Source organism: Protopterus annectens, chromosome 1.part1 (genome assembly GCF_019279795.1).
Source record: "Protopterus annectens isolate FY-2018-M chromosome 1.part1, PAN1.0, whole genome shotgun sequence".
Lineage (NCBI taxonomy): Eukaryota > Metazoa > Chordata > Ceratodontiformes > Protopteridae > Protopterus > Protopterus annectens.
In genome coordinates, this window is record NC_056726.1 from 648,964,353 (window position 1) to 648,984,001 (window position 19,649).

General features: G+C 40.3%; 1 protein-coding gene across 1 annotated transcript in view; it reads left to right on the forward strand.

Moving 5' to 3' along the window:
- FANCG (FA complementation group G) overlaps window positions 1-19,649 on the forward strand; it is a 1,917,581-nt gene that overhangs the window by 756,628 nt on the left and 1,141,304 nt on the right. Inside the window, exon 6 of the mRNA XM_044077386.1 lies at window positions 3,141-3,271. Coding sequence (XP_043933321.1) covers window positions 3,141-3,271 — 131 coding nt within the window. The remainder of the gene's footprint in view (window positions 1-3,140; window positions 3,272-19,649) is intronic.

Sequence of the window (19,649 nt, forward strand, 5' to 3'; positions counted from 1 at the left end):
GTGATGGGTTTTGTAAGTATGTTGTGCAGCAAATATGGCTACCTTGTTATAGGCTGAGTCTAGTTTAGCTAGGAGTGTGGTATTAAGGTTTGTAAATATTTGGGAACCATATAGTAGACTGGGTAGGAGGTAGGTATGAGAGAGAATTACTTTTGCTTTAGAGGTGAGATACTTTTTGTTTCGGTATAGAATACCTAGTTTCTGATGAGTTTTCCTGATGCAGTAGTTGATATGTAAATTAAATTTAAGTTGATCATTTATAGTGACACCTAAGAGTTTAGTACTGGGTTCAGCTTCTGTTGGAGTCTTATTAAGAGACAGTACAGAGAAGGTAGATTTAAGATGGCTTAGATTTTTCGGGAGAAAGAACAAGCATTCAAATTAAGGTGGTTATTGGAGAGCCATGTTTCCACCGATGTGCATGCAGCCTGAGTAGCTAAAAGGAAATTAGAGGGAGAATCCGAGATAGTGATCACTGTAGAGTCATCTGCATATTGAACAACTGATAACTGAGAGCAAGAAGTAGAGAGTAGGTTGGTAAAAATGTTAAACAGTAGTGGACCTGTGACGCCATGCACTGGCCCAGCAGTAAAGGAGCCTCAATCCTCGCCACTAACACCAGTGAGGGGCGTCCGTATAGAGAAAGGATAATAAATACACACATAGTAAAGTACAATTTCCCTTAAGAGCATACAGAGATCACAGTCAATCTGGGGCTGGTTTCTCCCTTTCTCTCCATGTTCCCAATAAGACTCCCCACTGGCACAGCTGGGCAAGCTAAAACCTCCAGCACCCTCTCTATGTCCCACCAGTGCTTCATGCCCCTGCTCAAGTAGCTGACACACACACACGCACACTTTGAGATAAGAGTTTATGCAACCACACAGACACTCCTGGGGAAGTCTGGCACAGGTTCTCCAGCTGTGCCCCTTTTACCCAGACTATACGGTAGAAATCACTGCCACCACCCAGCTAATATTTATCAGCTACTTGAAGGCCCTTATGAAGGGTGTCCAGTTATACTGTGCAATATTAATATCCAAATGGTAAGTGCAACCAAACAGTCAAGACTTATTTGGAGTGACTTGGTACAGCATCACTATATATATGCAATGTACTCTTAGAGCTTAAATTGTCTCTACACAAAACAGCCACAGTTGAAAGGTTTAAAAATATTTAATAATAAATAATAAAAACACACAAGACAATACTTCTTACTACACAATGCCAGTCAAGAGTTCAGAGATCACAGAGAAATACTTAAAATAATACCCTAGAAAATTTCTGACATCGCACAGAAAAACACTTAGTCTAATCTTCCTAATTCCTAGCTATTTCGAAGAGGAAACACAGTTCTAAATAACTTACACATAGAAACAGGCAGTGCTGGTGATGTTGGATGTTCAAAAGACAAAATGCTCTGAGCTCTCTGATTCTCTCTCTTTAAATTGATAACACATAGCTGCTTCACATGACATCATTCTTCACACTTCTCTGGTGTTCCCCAGGCTAAGAGAAACTACATTTACATTTTTTACACCTGGTCAGAAACCAGAGCAATAAAGGACATTTATACATGCAAATTCTAGCCATTAACTCTGGTCTTAAAACAATAGGCAGGATGCCTCCCTCTAGACATATCGGCTCCGAATTTTGCCATCAAAGACAGCCATAAAATGCTTGACTTAGTTTTCTTACAGCAGAGTGCACTGTTACATTTTTGCAGTTCAATATCCAATGCAGTCTTTTCACATTTAAGAGAACAAGTATGTGGCTTACATTAATATTTACAAATGACATAATTATCTACAAAGTTCTATCTGGCTAGGCTGGCAGCCTTCACCTATCTTCATAGGACCCAATGTAGATCCTTGGGGAGTGCCCATTTTTACAGGGAGGGAAGGGGAGAGTGCAGAGAGCCATTTCACTGATGGAAGTCAATCAGTGAGCTAGCTGGAAAACCAAGAGACAGTAGCAGGAGAGAAGTTTAGATTAGTTTAGTCAGGAGTAGTGGATGTGAGACTGTGTTGAAGGCTTTTGAGAGGTCTAGAAATAGGCAGGAGACAAGTTTGTTATCACAAGCCTGGGAAATAGCGTTGGTAAAGTAGACAAGCGCATTGGTTTTATTATGTTTAGGTCAGAAGCTGGGTTGAGTGGGGGTAAGTAGGTTTTCCTGTAATAGGTATTGTAGAGTTTGCTTGTGTATGCATTTTTCAAGTAGTTTAGAGAGAGGTGAACAGAATGACTTCTAAAGTTAGAGATTTCTTGGGCGTTACCTCCCTTATGAATAGGTAGAGTATAAAATTCTTTCCAGATAGATGGAACTCTTGACTCAGAGATAGAGCGGTTAATCAAGATGGATACTGGGAAAGGAAGTGCGTCGGCACCTAAAAATATTTCAGAAAATAGAGAATGTAATACTTGAAATGCTTGTGTACCACGAATGTGGAATGAAAGGTAAAGAGCATAGCAGTGTATGTGCAGAATGAAAAAAAATCAGAAAAGAGGGCAGCAGTAAAATGTCTGAAAATAAGACTTGGAAATAAAGGGAACTCTGAAGGAAACAGGCCATGCCTTACAGAGAATGTACTGCTTGCATTCCTTATTTATTTATTTTTGAAGAGGCACTGGTAACTGGTGTACAAACTCAGATCTCGAAAGATGCATCATTTTACATTTGTTGACAAGTGAGACTTAATGGTAAGATGATATTATTGGCAGTATTATGACTTAAGACGAAGACAAAAAAAATAAGATGTTGGTTAAGTAAGATCATCAGCATATTGAGAAAGTAAGGGAATGGGCAGACCAGATGAGCAAAGTGCATCCTCATCTGTAAATATAATATATCCCTATACCTGCTGCTGACATAACAGATAATGTTATATGAATATAAATAAGCAATGAGTTTTCTGTAGGAAATTGTGGTCATCTTATTAAAAAAAAGTTTAATATAAAAAGAAGTCATCATGTTAGTCTATTTTGCCTTTTTCTAAATGATATCTGCTGTCCAAAATGTGCTCCAGCCCAAGAAAACTCAAACTGAAGAAACTGTTGCTAATGCTGTAGTTATCTAACAATGAGCACTTTAGCCGAATACATTTTTTGTGGTAAGTTATTGTACACTTGTTTTCTTTCAGGTTTTCAGAAAATGGAAGAAGATAAATTTAAAGATGCCATCCATATATTGCATGAGGCTGCTGGAGGAATTTGTTCAAGGAGAACTCTAGCAGAACTGTACACTCTGATAGGATCGTGTACATGGAAGCTGGTAAAATTTTATGATCACTACATTTCTTTTTGTTATTGCTGCAGATGCAGACCTAGCTTTCTAGCTTTATTGAATAAATGTACTGTGAGTTTATGGTCTGATTTACCGTAGCTGTAATAAAGGGTTAGGATGTAGGTTATTCTGTGTTACACACACAACTGCTTGGTTAATCACAAGGGTGACACTTGAGTGAATATTCTAGTCAAGCAACCTGTACTTGTAAAGTAATTGTTTTAATGTTAGTCCTATGCTTATTCCATGTGGGTATAGAGGCCTCAGTGAAGTTGTTTACATGATCATATAGATTTTCTGTGAACAATCCTGGCTAGGCAAATGAGTTCATGCAGCTTGGGGAAAGCTTGAAATTTTCCCAAGGCATCACTTAGTAGAAGGAGGGGTTTGTAATAATTCCTAAACTTACGAGGGTTAGATGGGGTCACAGGTTTTAGGTTAATTTCGAAAGCAACAGCTTTTTGGTCTGACATAACAAGTGAAGACGTTGCACACAAGTGGATGTAAAGATCCCCCATGTCTGTGAAGATCAGGTCAAGGATGTTGGCTAGTGAGTGTGTAGGCTAGCTCTTCCCGACCATCTATGTGGATAAAATCCAGGGATTTCTGGGCCTACGTATTGGAAGTTCTGTATGTTTTCTAGTTTGTAGTGGAATAGTTGAAGTCACCCAAGAATATAATGTTGCATTCAATGCAAAGTGACTCAAGTACATTTATTTATGTGTTATGGGTATCCTGGGTCATAAAGGGAAAATCTATAGCTTGCATTGGTATGATTTGGGACTTTGCTTATGGTGAGTTGAATAAGGAGTAGCTTAGTTGAGTCATACTGCTTGGCCAGTCTTGAGGTGTGACTGCATTCTCCAGGATGAAGAGAGCTTGCAGGGAGTGGAGTTATTTCTTTAGATTCCTGGCATTGAGCAGTAATACTGTGTTTGAAGGTTTATTGGGTTATCATTACCTAAAAAAGGGACTGATGTGAACAAAGTTTAGCCAATATTTGACAGGTGCAGGCCATCTTTGGCGAAGCAGTGTGGTCTGACAACAGTTTTCTGCTGAGCTGGCATATATTGTTCCCCCTTCAAATGACCCCAAAAACTAACCCAATTGGTGAAGTCATTCATCTTCTGCTCATATTGCAGCATCTTTCTCAGAGAAAGTAGATTGTATGTCTCATACTAGCCTTGGACACAGTCCAAGAACTCCATTGTGTCACTCGTCATATAATCAAGAGAGGTATGTGTCAGGTCATTTACATCCACAGGTCCAATGGTAAAGTTGTACTGGTACTTTGTGGTCCAATGACCCGAGTAAATGCATGATCTGGTAGATCCTGGTCCCTAATAAGTAGTTGACTGTGACCCCCTCCTTGCTAATTTGTGCATCTCACAGTGGAATCACCTATGACAAGAAGTTATGAGTTGAGACACCATGAGCTAAAGCTATATGTGTTGTGGTGGATATTGCCTTAGTAGAAAGTTTGTGAGGTTGCTGAGGAACCCTCTTCTTATAGATGTGTCTAGGAGGCCTTTGAGTTTTAGGTCAATTACTTTTAGGGCCTCAGCATGCATGAATCTGTGTCTAGGAGGCCTTTGAGTTTTAGGTCAATTACTTTTAGGGCCTCAGCATGCATGAATCTATGTGCTTTGTCTTCATTGTGAGTGGTGGGTATAAAGTGGTGGTGTAAGTTTCTGACAACATGTGTGTGGTACATGTAGTGGCTGTATGCGAGAGCCTTGCCTCCAGTGACCGTATACAATTATATCTCTTACATGCTGTATCTGAGTAAGAAATAGATGGTGGTCAGTAAACTTGAGATAATTGCAACATTGTCTCAGGATGCCGATTTCCACCAAGTTGGCTGCAGAGACAGGAAGAAAATTGTATAACAATGGTTTGAAGTGGAGATAACTAAGGGAACTGTATGTGGGGGAGTCTAGAAAAGGTTTACGTGACCATTTCATTACACTGTTTAAACTAGCTGCTTCCTTCCTCTAGCTCCTTGGTCTCTGCATTCAGTAATTGAACATAAAATTATTGCCAGGGGCTCTGAGGTTAGGCAACTTCAAATATCCAACAAGAAGCCATCATATTGGTCGACATAAACATTGATCGTCTATTAATAAACACTAAAAACTCCTCCAGCACAATACAGCTCTTATTATTTTCCCAACTAATTAGCACCCCATCTAGATATCACACAGCATCAGCTAGAGAGTCCATCTTTGACTGGATTCTCACATCCGCACCCAGGAGAATTACTTCCTGTGATACTCTACCTGACATGGTTAACGGATCTCCCAAATTTTGCTATTAAACATCAGGACAGGAACCAAAAATACCACCTATGTAACTTAGTAAGAAATCTCTGTAATTTTCAAAAATAAGCTTTCATTAGCTCCCTAAAATCTTTCAAATTAGAATATACTTAAATTAAAATCCATTAAGTAGATGACATAGTCATAACATGTAACAAACCCTTTTTGAGCATCCTGAATGTGCATGCTTCTCTGAAAACCAAAAGTCAAAAATAATGCTGCACCATGGTTAATCAGGAAAAATAAAACAGCTTATGGTCATTAGAGATGAAGCCTGGAAAACTTGGTCACAAAATAAAACACCAAAAACTCTGCAACATTACAAATATCTCAGAAACCAGATTAGGTAATGTTCATAGGTAGGTAGTAGGCTATTGGCCCTAGGGCCTATACAAGCCTAGCCAAAAAGGTACCCTGGCTTTCGCCACCCAAGAAAATTATTTTCCTGTGCCCCTGTCAAGCAGAACCACAGAAGTGATCCCCGGGGTGAATTTCCTATTACCCATCCGATCATATAGGTTCTAGGGAAAACAAATCATCACTGGTAGATGTTCATCGTGTTTCACTGCTGCAGTCATTACACTTGGGTTATCCTGCCATCAGGCGGTCCCGCAGTCGGCCAGAGTTCCAAAGTCTTGGTCCGGCGTCGGTTGCTGTCGCTTCTTCCCTGACGTCAGTGCACCAGGGGTATATAAGATGCAGCCGACGCCATTTTCTTCAGTCTTTCTTGCTGCGCGGTGCCAGAAGCAAAAGTAGTTCGCAAGTGCCGGTCGGCCGACTCCTGAGATTTTCAATTCGAATTTCAGAACCGAAGTCTTCAATAAAGCTAAGTACCCCGTTGGGGAAACTTTTTCTTGCCTCAGACCGATGTCAGTAAAAGTTAATAATTGTATTTCTTGTGGGAAGCAAATACCTCATAAGGATTTTCATTCTTACTGTATTCCTTGCCTAGGCCCAGACCACGACATCACTAATTGTCGGTTTTGTGCTAGATTTAACAAACGCACTATTAAACGTCTTTTTGATTTTGCTCGCCATTACTTTGGCCGAAGGTTTAATTATACCATGCCGTCGGAACAACTGACGACCGGAATACACAAAAAAATGCAAAGACAAGGATAAGGACAGGTATCCGAGGCCCAAACCTGACGATGAAGCCTCTTCTAGGCCAGTCGCCGGTTCTGAGTTGAGGCGCTTTCGCAGCCCCTGACACCTGCTACCTCAGAGCCACAGGCCGCCTCCGACTCCCACTTGGAGATGTCTAGGCCTCTGGATACTCAAGGTGTTGGGCCTACGGAAACTAACCCTTCAGATGGGTTCGGAGTCGCTGAGCAGGCATCGGCTTCTGAGGGTGTTTTCAGACCTTCACAGCTTACCATAAAAACTACAGCCAAGTCTAAAACTCCATTAAAGACAAAGAAGCAAGTACAGCATTCACCTGGACAGGCCTCCATGCCTAAAAAACAGATGCTCAAAATGGCCGAAGACTTAATTACTCTAATCAGGGGTTCCCATCCCCCTCCTGATAAAAGGCTTAGGCAGGATGCAGACTATGATTCCTCTGACCAGGTTTCCATTTCTTCTGATTCCTCTTCAGACCAGGGATACTCTTTACCCCCCTATGAGGACTCTGGTGCTGAAGAATCAATTCCTTCAGCCTCTCCTTCTGAGGATTACTCGTTTGGGGAAACTTTACATACCATGAGGAAGCATTTCCATTGGGAGGGCCAGGATTACTCAGAATCCAAGAAAAGGCTCAGAGACTTTCTTTTATTGCCTCAGCATAGGCCCCTTTCTATTCCGCCAGTGTTAGATATTGTGGATGATGTGTTCTCTGAATCCAGTTTAAATCCTGATTCTTTGCCCCCTGCTCCAGTCAAGCCAGACAGGTACTACAGAGTCCCTGACTCTCACAAATTTATTTATAAAAACCCTGTTGCTGACCCAGAAACTATTTCCCAGGGTCCCAAAGGGGTAAATGCTTCCACGGCTAAAAATCCAGTTCCCTCTGACAGGGATTCTAGAGCATTAGACAGATGGGGGAAGAAAGTTTACACTTCTGCAACTTTAGCAGTGAGAGCTTTAAATTGCCAGTTTCACATGCTTAAATACCAACAATATTTAATGTCTCTGTTAAAACAGAAAATACTTACAGGTTCAGAACATCCTGACTATGACTAAATGCAGGATTTATTGCATGCAGCTGAGAACAAGTGGGAAAACATACTCTGCAATGTGGTTTTGATTCATTAGAGGCTTCTTGTAGAGCAGCAGTTACAGGATCTGTGATTCGAAGGCATGCTTGGTTAAAAGAACAAGGTTTACCTGATCATGTTAAGGCAAAATTATTGGATGCTCCTTTACAGCAAGATATTTTATTTGGTGTTAAGGCAGAAGAGGTATTAAAGAAAATGGAGGATAAGGCAAATTCTATGCAAACAGTGAAGGATTTCTTACAGGTACAGCCACCTCGATTTAGCAGAAATTGGCCTTCAAAGAATTGGTCCTTTCCAGTGTCAGACAGACCCCAAAGAGGCAGATACAGACGCCCAAGAGGCAGATCTCAGCCCCAAGGCTCTTCCAGACCACGACAGTGGGGTGCTTCAACCCCAGAAGGAGGTGAAGACAAGTCGCAACCTTATAGGAAACAAGTCTCAATGACTTCCCCTTTCGAAGGCCAAACACTTACCTTTTGGCAGCTCCCTTAGGGGGAAAACTAGCACTTTTTTTTCTCAAAATTGGCATATAATCACCCAAGACAAATGGGTTCTGAATATTGTGTCTCAGGGTTACAGGTTCCACTTTCACACTCTACCAAGGTCAAAAGGAATGCCAGACCTGCCACAAAATCAATGGGCAGAGGCACAAAAACAAATTACAGCCTTCATGAACATGAGAGCTATTCAAAAAGTGCCACAACAGGAACAAGGACAAGGATTTTACTCAAGACTTTTCCTGGTCCCCAGAAAGGACAAAGTCTGGAGACCCATACTAGACCTTTCTACTCTAAATACTTAGCTGGATGTTCCGAAATTCAAAATGTTGACACTACAGCAGCTTCTACCCATGCTGGGCAAGAAGGCTCGGCTTATTACTTTGGACCTCAGAGTCATACCTGCATGTCCCTGTCAGACAAAATTGCAGAAGATACCTCAGATTCATAGCTGATTCAATGCATTACCAATTCTCTGCACTGCCCTTTGGCTTATGTACTGCGCCCAGGGTCTTCACAAAGTGCCTGGCACCAGTAATTGCATTTTGCAGACAAAAAGGAATTCAAATATATCCATACTTGGACGACTGCCTTATTCAAGCAGAGAGCAAGGACATTCTTCTAAAGCATCTGGCGTTTGTAAAAAGGTTGCTAATTTGCCTGGGGTACACAGTAAACGAAAATAAGTCGAAACTAGTGCCCTCACAAAAGATAATATTCCTGGGTGCCAGCTTAAATACAATGGCCCAGATGGCTTATCTCACGCCAGACAAGCAAGGACAACTGACTCAGTACTTTCAATTGATGGCAACAAAAACCCAACTACCTGCAAGAAAAATTCTGCAGGCCTTGGGATTCATGGCATCCTGTATACTACTAATTCCATATGCCAGACTGCATATGAGGAAATTACAATGGTACCTAAAAAGTGTTTGGACTCAACACTGTCACAGTTTGGAAGCAGTAATATCACTAATTCCCTTCCTACAACAGGAGTTTCGATGGTGGGCACAGGCATGTCACCGCAACAAGGGACAGCCTTTCATTCTACCCACAGCCAGGCAGACACTAACAACAAATGCTTCGGATTATGCCTGGGGAGCACACATGACAGGAAAATGTATTCAGGGCAAGTGGGCTGCAGACCAAATGCATCTTCACATCAATCAAAAAGAGATGTTAGCAGTGCAAAATGTTCTAACAGCTTTCAAGGACCTTCTGCATCCAGGACAACTATTATTAAAGACAGACAACGCCACAGTTATGTGGTACATAAACAAGCAAGGGGGCACTCATTCTTATCCCCTATGCAGACAAGCCATGACCTTGTGGAACACAGCTCTAACCTATCAAGTTCACCTGCAAGCACAATGCCAGGAAAGAAAAATACTCTGGCAGACGACTTAAGCAGAAACATCATGGATCCTCACGAGTGGAAATTAAATCCACAAGTATTCAACATGATAACGCAAAAATGGGGGTGCCCAGACATAGATCTTTTTGCCTCCCCAATGAATTGCTAACTACAAAAATTCTGCACAGGGACTTATCACACACAAGCATGGAAAGTGGATGCTCTTTCGTTCAGCTGGAAAAGCCTAAAAGTTTATGCCTTCCCACCACTGCCTCTCCTTTCAAAGGTACTCCTAAAAGCCAGACAAGAAAAACCACAGATGATCCTGATTGCCCCAGACTGGCCACGCCAGCACTGGTACCCAATCTTAAAGAACTTAGCTCAAGGCCCACCGTGGATTTTACCTCAAACTCCGCACCTTCTGACTCAACAAAACAATCAGATCCTGCACAGTCAGCTCAAAACCTTAAACCTGGCTGCATGGCAGATTCCTTAGTCAAGCAGATAACACCTCTCTCTAAAGCTGATATGGATGCCATTTTAGACGTCAGGAGGCCTAGCACCAGGAAATCTTATTCAGAAAAGTGGAAGAGATTCTGTGCCTGGAACCAGGCTCAAAGCTTTGACCCTCTTGTCCCAAATATTCCTCAGATATTACAATACTTAACTGAAATGCTGGACAAAGGACTATCCTTTTCATCCATTAAGATCCATGCCTCTGCCATCTCGGCTCATTACAACACAGATCCTCCTATTTTCTCTCATTCATTGCTAAAACAGTACCTCAGAGGGGCTAAAAACATAAGACCGCCCCGGAGAGCACCAACACCAACTTGGGACCTCAATTTTGTCTTGGAAAAACTAACTTTACCTCCTTTTGAGCCAGCCAGTTCAGCAGAATTAAAGTATGTGTCATGGAAAACCGCTCTACTTTTGGCGATAACCTCAGCACGAAGAGTCTCAGAGTTACAGGCACTAATGGCAGTGGAGCCTTTCATCATTTTTCACCAAGACAGGGTTTCTTTAAGAACAAACTCTTAATTTATGCCAAAGGTAGTATCCAGTGTGGCTCTTAACCAAACTATTCACTTGCCAACTTTTTATCCAAATCCCCAGAATAAAGGGGAGAGACTTCTGCATTTATTGGACATACACAGACAGTTACGTTTCTACTTGGATAAAACAAAAGCTTTCAGAAAAACTGAGCAATTGTTTGTAGCATATGCTGCAGGATCACAGGGAAAGGCTATTTCAAAGCAGACCATTTCAAAGTGGATAGGACACTGTATCCGTTTCTGCTACACACAGCATGGGAAACCTATACCTAGTAACATTAGGCCACATTCTACCAGGGCAACAGCCACTTCAACTGCCTACCTTAGAGGAGTACCTACCAAAGATATCTTGGAAGCTGCAACTTGAGTTCAGTGCACACCTTTACCAAGCATTATCACTTGCCTCTTTATTCTAGATCCAGATCTGGCTTTGTCACTGCAGTGCTGCAGGGTCTCATAACCACCCCAAATCCTCTATAGAACCAGCCACCCAACCTCAGCTTTGGAATTCAACCCAAGTGTAATGACTGCAGCAGTGAAACACGATGAACATAGTACAGTTTTGTACCTACCATAAATGTAGATGTTAGAGTGTCTTCACTGCTGCTTTCTTAGCTGGGACTTATCTACACTTTTCTACCCTATACTACCTATGTGGTGTATTTGCTGGTAACTGAAGATTTTGGTTTTACTTTTTATGTATGTTTTATTAGCAATATGTATTGCCTACCTATTTGGGGGCACCTGACATCTGGGGCAAGAAAAACTGAAGAAAATGGCGTCGGCTGCATCTTATATACCCCTGGCGCACTGACGTCAGGGAAGAAGCGACAGCAACCGACGCCGGACCAAGACTTTAGAACTCTGGACGACTGCGGGACCACCTGACAGCAGGATAACCCAAGTGTAATGACTGCAGCAGTGAAGACACTCGAACATCTACATTTATGGTAGGTGCAAAACTGTACTGTCTTGAACCCAGGACCCTGTGCAGTAGGGTCAGAGCAATGTACCACTACACCATATCTCCTGTAACAAACAGCCTCTGCAAGGCCGGAACCCAGGACCATGCACACCATACACGAAAGAATTTACCACTAAGACATGCCAGATATAAATGCATCTCCATCAAACCTTCAATTTTTCTGGGTTCCAATAAGTAAACGTCTAAACTCCGGTAAAAGTACTCATCCAAAAGCTTCCACATTTGACCATGCCGCAATCACTGCAACTCAGTTCTACTTGCATTTCATCCAGGTAGTCATCTTTTTACTTAAAGCAAACCTCCAACTTCCACATCAAAAGAAAATTTCACAAATACATTCAGTCATAGTTTCTTACATCAACTATCAAAAGTATTTAAACAAGCAGAAGTCTGTTAGCCCCTGATCAATTAGCAGACCCACATTTATTAAAATGTGCCCTGATCCTCTTGCATACCCTGGTCTATATTAATAAATTGGTCAATCCAAGAAAACTATGGCATAGCATCTTGGAAAAAATCCTACATAGTACCCCTGCAAAAAGGTGGTTAATCTACATATGTAGAAAGGTGCTAATGTACATATCCATAGCAGTACTATCTCCTCTTATCAGAAATTTTAGAAAGATGCATACAGTTACAACTCAGTTAATTACTTATCTGAAAACAGTCTCCTCACTCCAGTATAGCATGGTTTCTGCCGAAACCCCAGTACTACCATTACCCTAATAAGCTTCAGTGGCATTGTGAATCTTAACAGCAATGCTGATAATCTTGTCTCCACAGTTTTTCTCAAGTTGTCTAAGGCTTTTGAAATAGTCTACCACCAAAACCACCTGTGCAAGCTCTTCTGCATAGGTCGTCCTGAATCCTCATGCCATTGATTCTGCAGCTTCCTAGCCACAGGGAGCAATCTGTCAAATGGCAGAGATTTCTCTTCCTTCTTACCCATCTCGGTATAAATTCTCCAAGGATCAGTACTTGGCCCCTATTGTTCACCTTATTTATCAATGAACTACACACTGCATTCAAGCATGCATCCATAGTACAATACACTGACAAGTCAGATCATAGTTGTGCAGCCAAGACTCTAAACATGCTTCCAGAATTTATTCAGCAGTCCTTTTCCTCTCAGGAATTCTGGCTGAATAAATCCAAACTTGTCTTGAACCCTAAGAAGACTAAATTAACACTCTCTACACTAAAAGCCTTTCCAACCAAAAAAAAAAAAAAATTACAATAGTAGTTTCACTTAGTAAGCTATTTGGTGTGATCATAGATAATCAAATGAAAGTTGACCATCATATTCAACAGGTAATAAAAAGAAAACTCCAGAAATTAGGATTCCTATATAGGGCAAAACCATTCTTTATAGATAAGGCCAGAGTTAACATAAGCCACAGCTTACTTACAACCAACAAGTCTATATGATGTACCCATATTTGCCAACCTTAAGTCTTGACTATCAAACTTTAGCAGTGATGTAACAAAGTGGCAAAATTTGCTACCAGCCGGTACTGTAGAACCCACTACTGCTTCACATGCTTCATACTAAAAGAGCTAAATTGGTTAGATCTGCCACATACTCTCAACGCACTCTAAGTTTAAGGTTAACACACACGCTAATTCAACAAAAAATGCCACCATTCATGCATATCTCCCAGACAGAAACTTGCACTCCTTCGACAACTCATTACTCATGACAACTAAATCTTAAACCACTGCAGGTTGTTCATTGTTTTCTAACCGTGTATCAATACAATGGAACACTGTCCCACCTCCCTTGAGACTATTCAGCTCCTTAAAATCCCTTAAATCCAGTCGAAAACACACCTCATGTACTCATGGCTTTGTACTGCCCTATCCTCAGGATACAGTCAGCACCCCATAAAAATTTAAAATTCCATCTCGTGGATTACATCTTCCAGTGTGCTATTCCACTTTACTTTACCTCCAGTTTCCTTCAGTATCTGTCAGCTACTCTGCTTGCCCATGTTTCTAACACCTTCCTATTTCTCCTGCCATTTGTAAATATTTATTTATTATTTATTTATTTCAGTTTGATGACTGGGGAAGTCCACTGGGCCTAAAAAGAGCCCATTTTCATTGGAGGCCTGGGGAGAAAAGGTCCAGTAACAATGGCAAACATATTAGCATATACACATACAAAGCAAAGAAGTCATACAGCTTTATGCAGCGTTCTACAGTAAAAAAAAAATCTATATTCTACAATAATAATAAAATCTAGCAACTGTACAGTCTGGGTCATTAACAGTAAATTACAATTAAATTTTACATTCCACAATAATAATAGTAAAAATCTAGCAATAGTACAGTCTAAAGGTCATTAACAGTGAATTACAATTGAGGGTGAGAAATTGTTGGAAATAAACTATTAACAAAATTTGGAGGTTATGGAGGAGTAGGAGGGCAAATGATGCATAGCGTTAGAAGGTTGGTTTTGATATAGGAGGGTTCTATGTGGGGAAGGTGCAAGGGCACTCCCACTTTGAAGATGGGTAGGAATGGAGGAGGGATTTAAAGAGGTTGGCAAAATGGTTAAGGTGATTGCCTTACAGGCACAAGGTTCAGGGTTTGGTTCTCGGATGGGATAATTGGCTAGGCTTAAAATTAGCCTAGTGTAAATCTATGAACCTATAAAGTTAGAGTGGTTATGAGAATTTCTAAGGGAGGGAGGAAAAGAGTTCCATAGTTTAGCTAAGAAGCAGGATAGCAGAGAGTGTCCAGGTGGCCGTAAAGGTTTGTAGATTTGGAGCAGATTCTGATTTTCTGACCTACGTGAGCAGTTAGGAATATAGGGGGTTAAGGAGGTGGAGAAAGGGAGGGACAGGAGGATGTGTTAAATATGAGCTTATGGTGAGTTTAAGGAGATTCAGATAGTTGGGAAGCTCGAGCCATTGCAGTGAGTGGAGGGAGATGCAGTGATGGGATGAGTTCCTAGAGTTGGTGGTGAATTTGCAGATTTTATTGTAGCAGGCTTCTAATTTAGTTTGAAGGCTGAGCTGAAGATTCAAGAACAGAGGAGAGCCGTACATTAGGGAGGGAAGAAGGTATGCAGAGACAAGGGTCTTTCTGGTGGAGGGGGTGAGATAACGGTTATGCCTATATAGGAGTCCTAATTTTTGGTGGTTTTTTTTTTTTTTTTTTGATGTGGATATCGAATTTTAGATGTTAGTCACAATAATGACGCTAAGCAGTTTGGTGCCGAGCAGTTTGGTGTGAGGGACATTTTCAATGCGGATGATGTTCTGTCTTATGATCTTGGAGTTTTTATCAATGGGGGAATGTTTAGATGGGGAAAAATCATTAATTAGGTTTTATTGGTGTTCAGGGCTAGGTGGCTGCTTTGCATCCAGGTTTCAGTATTTGAGAAAGCTGACTGAGTTATCTGCAGAAGGTCGGAGGAGGTGTCAGCTGGGCAGATGATTGTTGAATCATCTGCATACTGGTTTAGTGTAGAATTGGCGACGGAGTGGTGAAAGCTGTTGATGAATATATTGAATAGTGGTGTATAGAAAGGAAGAGGTGGAATGTTTCCATTTAACAGCTTGTTGTCTTTTGGAGAGGTAGCTAGTGAACTAAGCAGCTGTGGTGGAAGGGGAGAGAGTATAGGGTGGGAGATGGTGTTGAGGGCTTTACAATGGTCTAGGAACAGGATTGATAAGATTTTGCCAGAATCACAAGCATGGTTAATGGACTGCGCAGGTAGGGGAGGAGTGCAGTGGTGGTACTGTGGTCAGGATGGAATCCATGTTGTGTGGGGGTTAGGAGGTTGTTTTGTGTTAGATATGGCATCAATTGTGAGTGAATACATTTTTCCAGGACTTTTGAGAGTGGGGAAAGTATGGCAATAGGATGGAAATTAGTGGTGTCAGTGTTTATACTGCCTTTATGAAGAGGGATGCTGAATGCTTTTCTCCAAAGTGAGGGAACATATGATTCTTCACTTAAGATAATTCATTTAAATTCTTGCCCTGCTTTTGTACTACTTATACTTGTCTGTACTTTTTGTATCATATAAATAATATTGTGGACTATTCTAGTAACTTTTTTCAACTTGTATGTGGATGTACAAACTGCATCACTCAAACAACCCAAAATGGTGTCAACACTTCCATATTGCTTGTAACTAATACTGCTACCTTCTCAAGGATATAGATGTGTTCTGTAACTTCAATGTGCATGTTCAGCATACTATTCAAAAAACTGTATCTGTTTGAAAGCTTTTGTACTTTATGGTTTATTGTTTGTTTGTTTGTGTCTTTCGGCTTTTCCCGGTTAGGGGTTTGCCACAGCAGAACTCCGGTCCGCTAATGATTGGCAGTAGATTTTTACATGCTGGCTTGCCGGGCCTAACGTACAACCTTCAACGAAGGAACGCCCATTCACACATGTCGCCACACAGAAGATGCTCTAACTGAGAATCGAATGGGCAACGTCTAACTGTGAGGCGACAACGCTACCGCAGCACCACCACCACAGAATTTTTTTTATACTTTATGGTTTATACAGTGTATAATTGTTGGAGCTTTTCTCCCTGGGCCATTGATTAAAATGGGCCTTTGACCTGTCAGAATTTTGTGGTAAATAAATGACAATGAATAAATATAAATGAATGCATGTAACAGCTATATAGCTTTGCATTTGTGTGTGTATAAATATATATACAGCTTTGTATTCTCCCTTCCATGTGGGTGTTCTGTATTTGGTCTAAATGCAGGTTTGTTGACATTTGTTTAATCGACTGCATTTAGTTGATATATGCAGATGGTTGACAGGTGTGTGAGTTTGACAGTCCCTGAGTAGGGGAATATTCACTTTCCCTGGGGATTGTGGTATCTTGGAGTTAGTATGTATAATTAGCAGGGGTGGGGAGGTCTGAGGTGCTTGCCTACCTGCAAAAAAATTATGTAATTTTTTTTGTTTGAAAATTGCATGCCCTGAGGTTCATTCTTGGACCATGTGTGGTAAAGTGTTGACGGTCCGTCTGCCAACCTTTTGTGGTCAACGTATAGGCTACTCGACTAAAGTGAGCAGACCCCCCCCACACACACACACACACACAAGTGTTTATTGTGTATGTGCCTCTCTCTGTGTATATGTGTGTATAATATATATATATATATATATATATATATATATATATATATATATATATATATATATATATATATATATGTGTGTGTGTGTGTGTGCATATCTAGTTATCTGTCTATATGTATATTTTATATATTTATATCTGTGTATTTGTATATAGGTATACGTATAGGTTTCATTCTGCTTATCAGTGGAGAGAATGACTGTAAAATGCCATTAATTATTCTGTTCCTCGAAATTTTATTTATTTTATTTATTTATTTTATTTTATTTTACATTTGTTGACTGGGAAAGTCTGACTAGATACATGTCCATTTTCAACAGAGGCCTGGGGAGAAAAGCTCCAAAGGTAGTTACAAAAATAAGCATAACAAAAAATATACATTTAAAGCTTACAAGCTCAGTAGACACATTTGATTTATACAGTCAAAGAACTGAGATATAGCACACTTAATAAAAACACATTACATAGTATAAATACACAGGTATTACCAAAAATTTAGTCAGGTTTAAAGCAAGAGCATAGCCAATGTTTATTAAGGTACTGCTTGAGACTTTTCGTAAATTGTGTTAGGGCTGTCTGTTGAGTGATGTCATCAGGCAATGAGTTCCAAGTTTTACCAACAGAATTGGCAAACAGTCACCCGCAAAGTTTTTGGATTTAACAGTTTGGACTACCAGTCTATTGGATGAGCGAAGTGGTCTAAAGTTACAGTGGGGGTAGATAATATTTTTAAGAGCAGGAATATTATCTGGTTGGTTAAGTACTTTGTGAGCCATTATTAGTTGGTTGTACATTAATAGGCTGGGCAACTCTCGGTAGCCCAAATAGCTTAGGTGCTTACAGTGATGTGTTCTGTAAGGCATACCAGTGGCAAATCTAGCTATGTGGTTATAACAGGTTAAGAGTTTATTAAGATCACATGTGTTTAAGTTGGTAAGTAAAGGGGAGGCATAGAAAAGGGTAGAGAGTAGATGAGAACAGGCTTATGGCTATTCTAGCAGGTGGGGTAAGAAAAGATTTAAGTCTATATAATGTACCAAGTTTTTTGTGAATAGTTTTAATAGTTTGGTTGACATACTTATCGAATTTGTGGCTGTTATCAACCAAAACTCCTAGAAGTTTTCTGCACAGATCAGGAGATATTGTGGTACCATTATTTAATTTTTATGGAGAAGGGTAAAACAGATGATCTCTATGGGGGAGAGAAAAGTAGGAGCTTAGTTTTGTTTGGATTTAAAATTAGTCGACGCTCAGAAAGCCAGTTTTCGACTATATTAAAGGTATTTTGGGTTAGTGTCTGCAATACTGGTTGGGAGGTGGCTGAGTAGATTAAAGTAGAGCCATCTCCGTATTTAATGCAATTAGCATTGATTGCCAGGAAGTCTGACTGGGTAGAAGCCCATTTTCAGAGGAGGCCAGAGGAGAAAAGCTCCAAATTATTACAAGACATTTTAAGAACAATAATGTACAATCTTCAAAAATAAAACAAAAACATCAGCAGTTCAAATAATTATAACAAATTAGACGTATTATAAAACATTAAGAATCAATACAAAGTATATGACCATCTAATATTTAGAGAAACTTTAGACAGTTTGTAGAGAAATTAAAGGTAAGCTAGTCTAATACAAACAGGAACTGCAATATGAAGTGAGGGGGAAAACGGGCTTATAGTAAATTTAGAGAGAAAGTCAGGGAAGAGAATTAGATAGCAGTAAGGAAGTACGTGAAAAAGAAAAGAGAAGGGAGGTATAAAGAATGAAAAGGTACTTGTGCACATTTATGGATATAGTTTATCCTGGTTTTGAGCAAGAGCAGATCCAGATTTTAGCTCAGAGGTCTTTCAGAGTGGTTTTGAAAGATAGAAGGAAGAGTACAGACCTGATGGATAAGGGGTTCCAGGTCTTAGTAGCCTTGTACGAGTGAAGACAGTGCCCAGCAGGTTTGCTAGGTCTGTATACAGACAGGAGTTTTTGGTCACCGGATTGCAGTGACTGACTGGGAACATAATCGTGTTGAATGTTTTTAGTGCTGGATAGGCAGATGGATGCTGAATAATTTTATAGGTGGTAAGAAGGTGTGTATATGTTAGTTGATGTGGCAGTTCTTACCAATTTAGGCTTTTCAGTGCAATACAGTGGTGGGTTCTGAAAGCGCTATGTGCTGTAAATTTATTAACTTTGTTATAGCATTGTTCAAGTTTTAATTTTTGTGAAGCATGGAGGCTAGTAAGGATGGGAGCACCATAACGAAGAGTGGGGAGGAGATAAGTATTGGCAAGTGTAGTTTTAGTTGTGTTGGTGAGAGAGTTTTTGGCTCTGTAAAGCATCCATAGTTTTTCTTACACAATTTTGTATCTGCATTTTAAGATTTCAGATTAGCTAAACATCAAATGCATGTGAGTTAGGTGTGTGAGTGTTTTGGAAATTACAAAGCTTTCAACTATTCTGAAGATTTTGGCATTGGAGATGACAGTGTTTGTGGAAGTGTTGGCAGGTTAGGTATACAATATGAGTTAAGTAAGGGCATAGACTGCAGAATGTCTATGTTGGTGCATGTGTTTCTGTGTGTCTGAGCTGTTTTGTTTAGTGTTAGTGTTTCAGAAAGGGTTTCTTAAAGGTAAGGTACCTGCTAACCTTAATCCTAACCCTGCACCGTACCTATGAAATGTAACACTAATGCTATTCAAATTATGTCTGAATGTGTGGTGGGAGATTAGTGATTGGATTGTAGAAAAGAAACCGTTTCCTTTTGCAATTGTTTTCAGTCTTATTTTTTCCATTATGTTCATCTTCAAAATGCTGACATTGATCAATTCAATT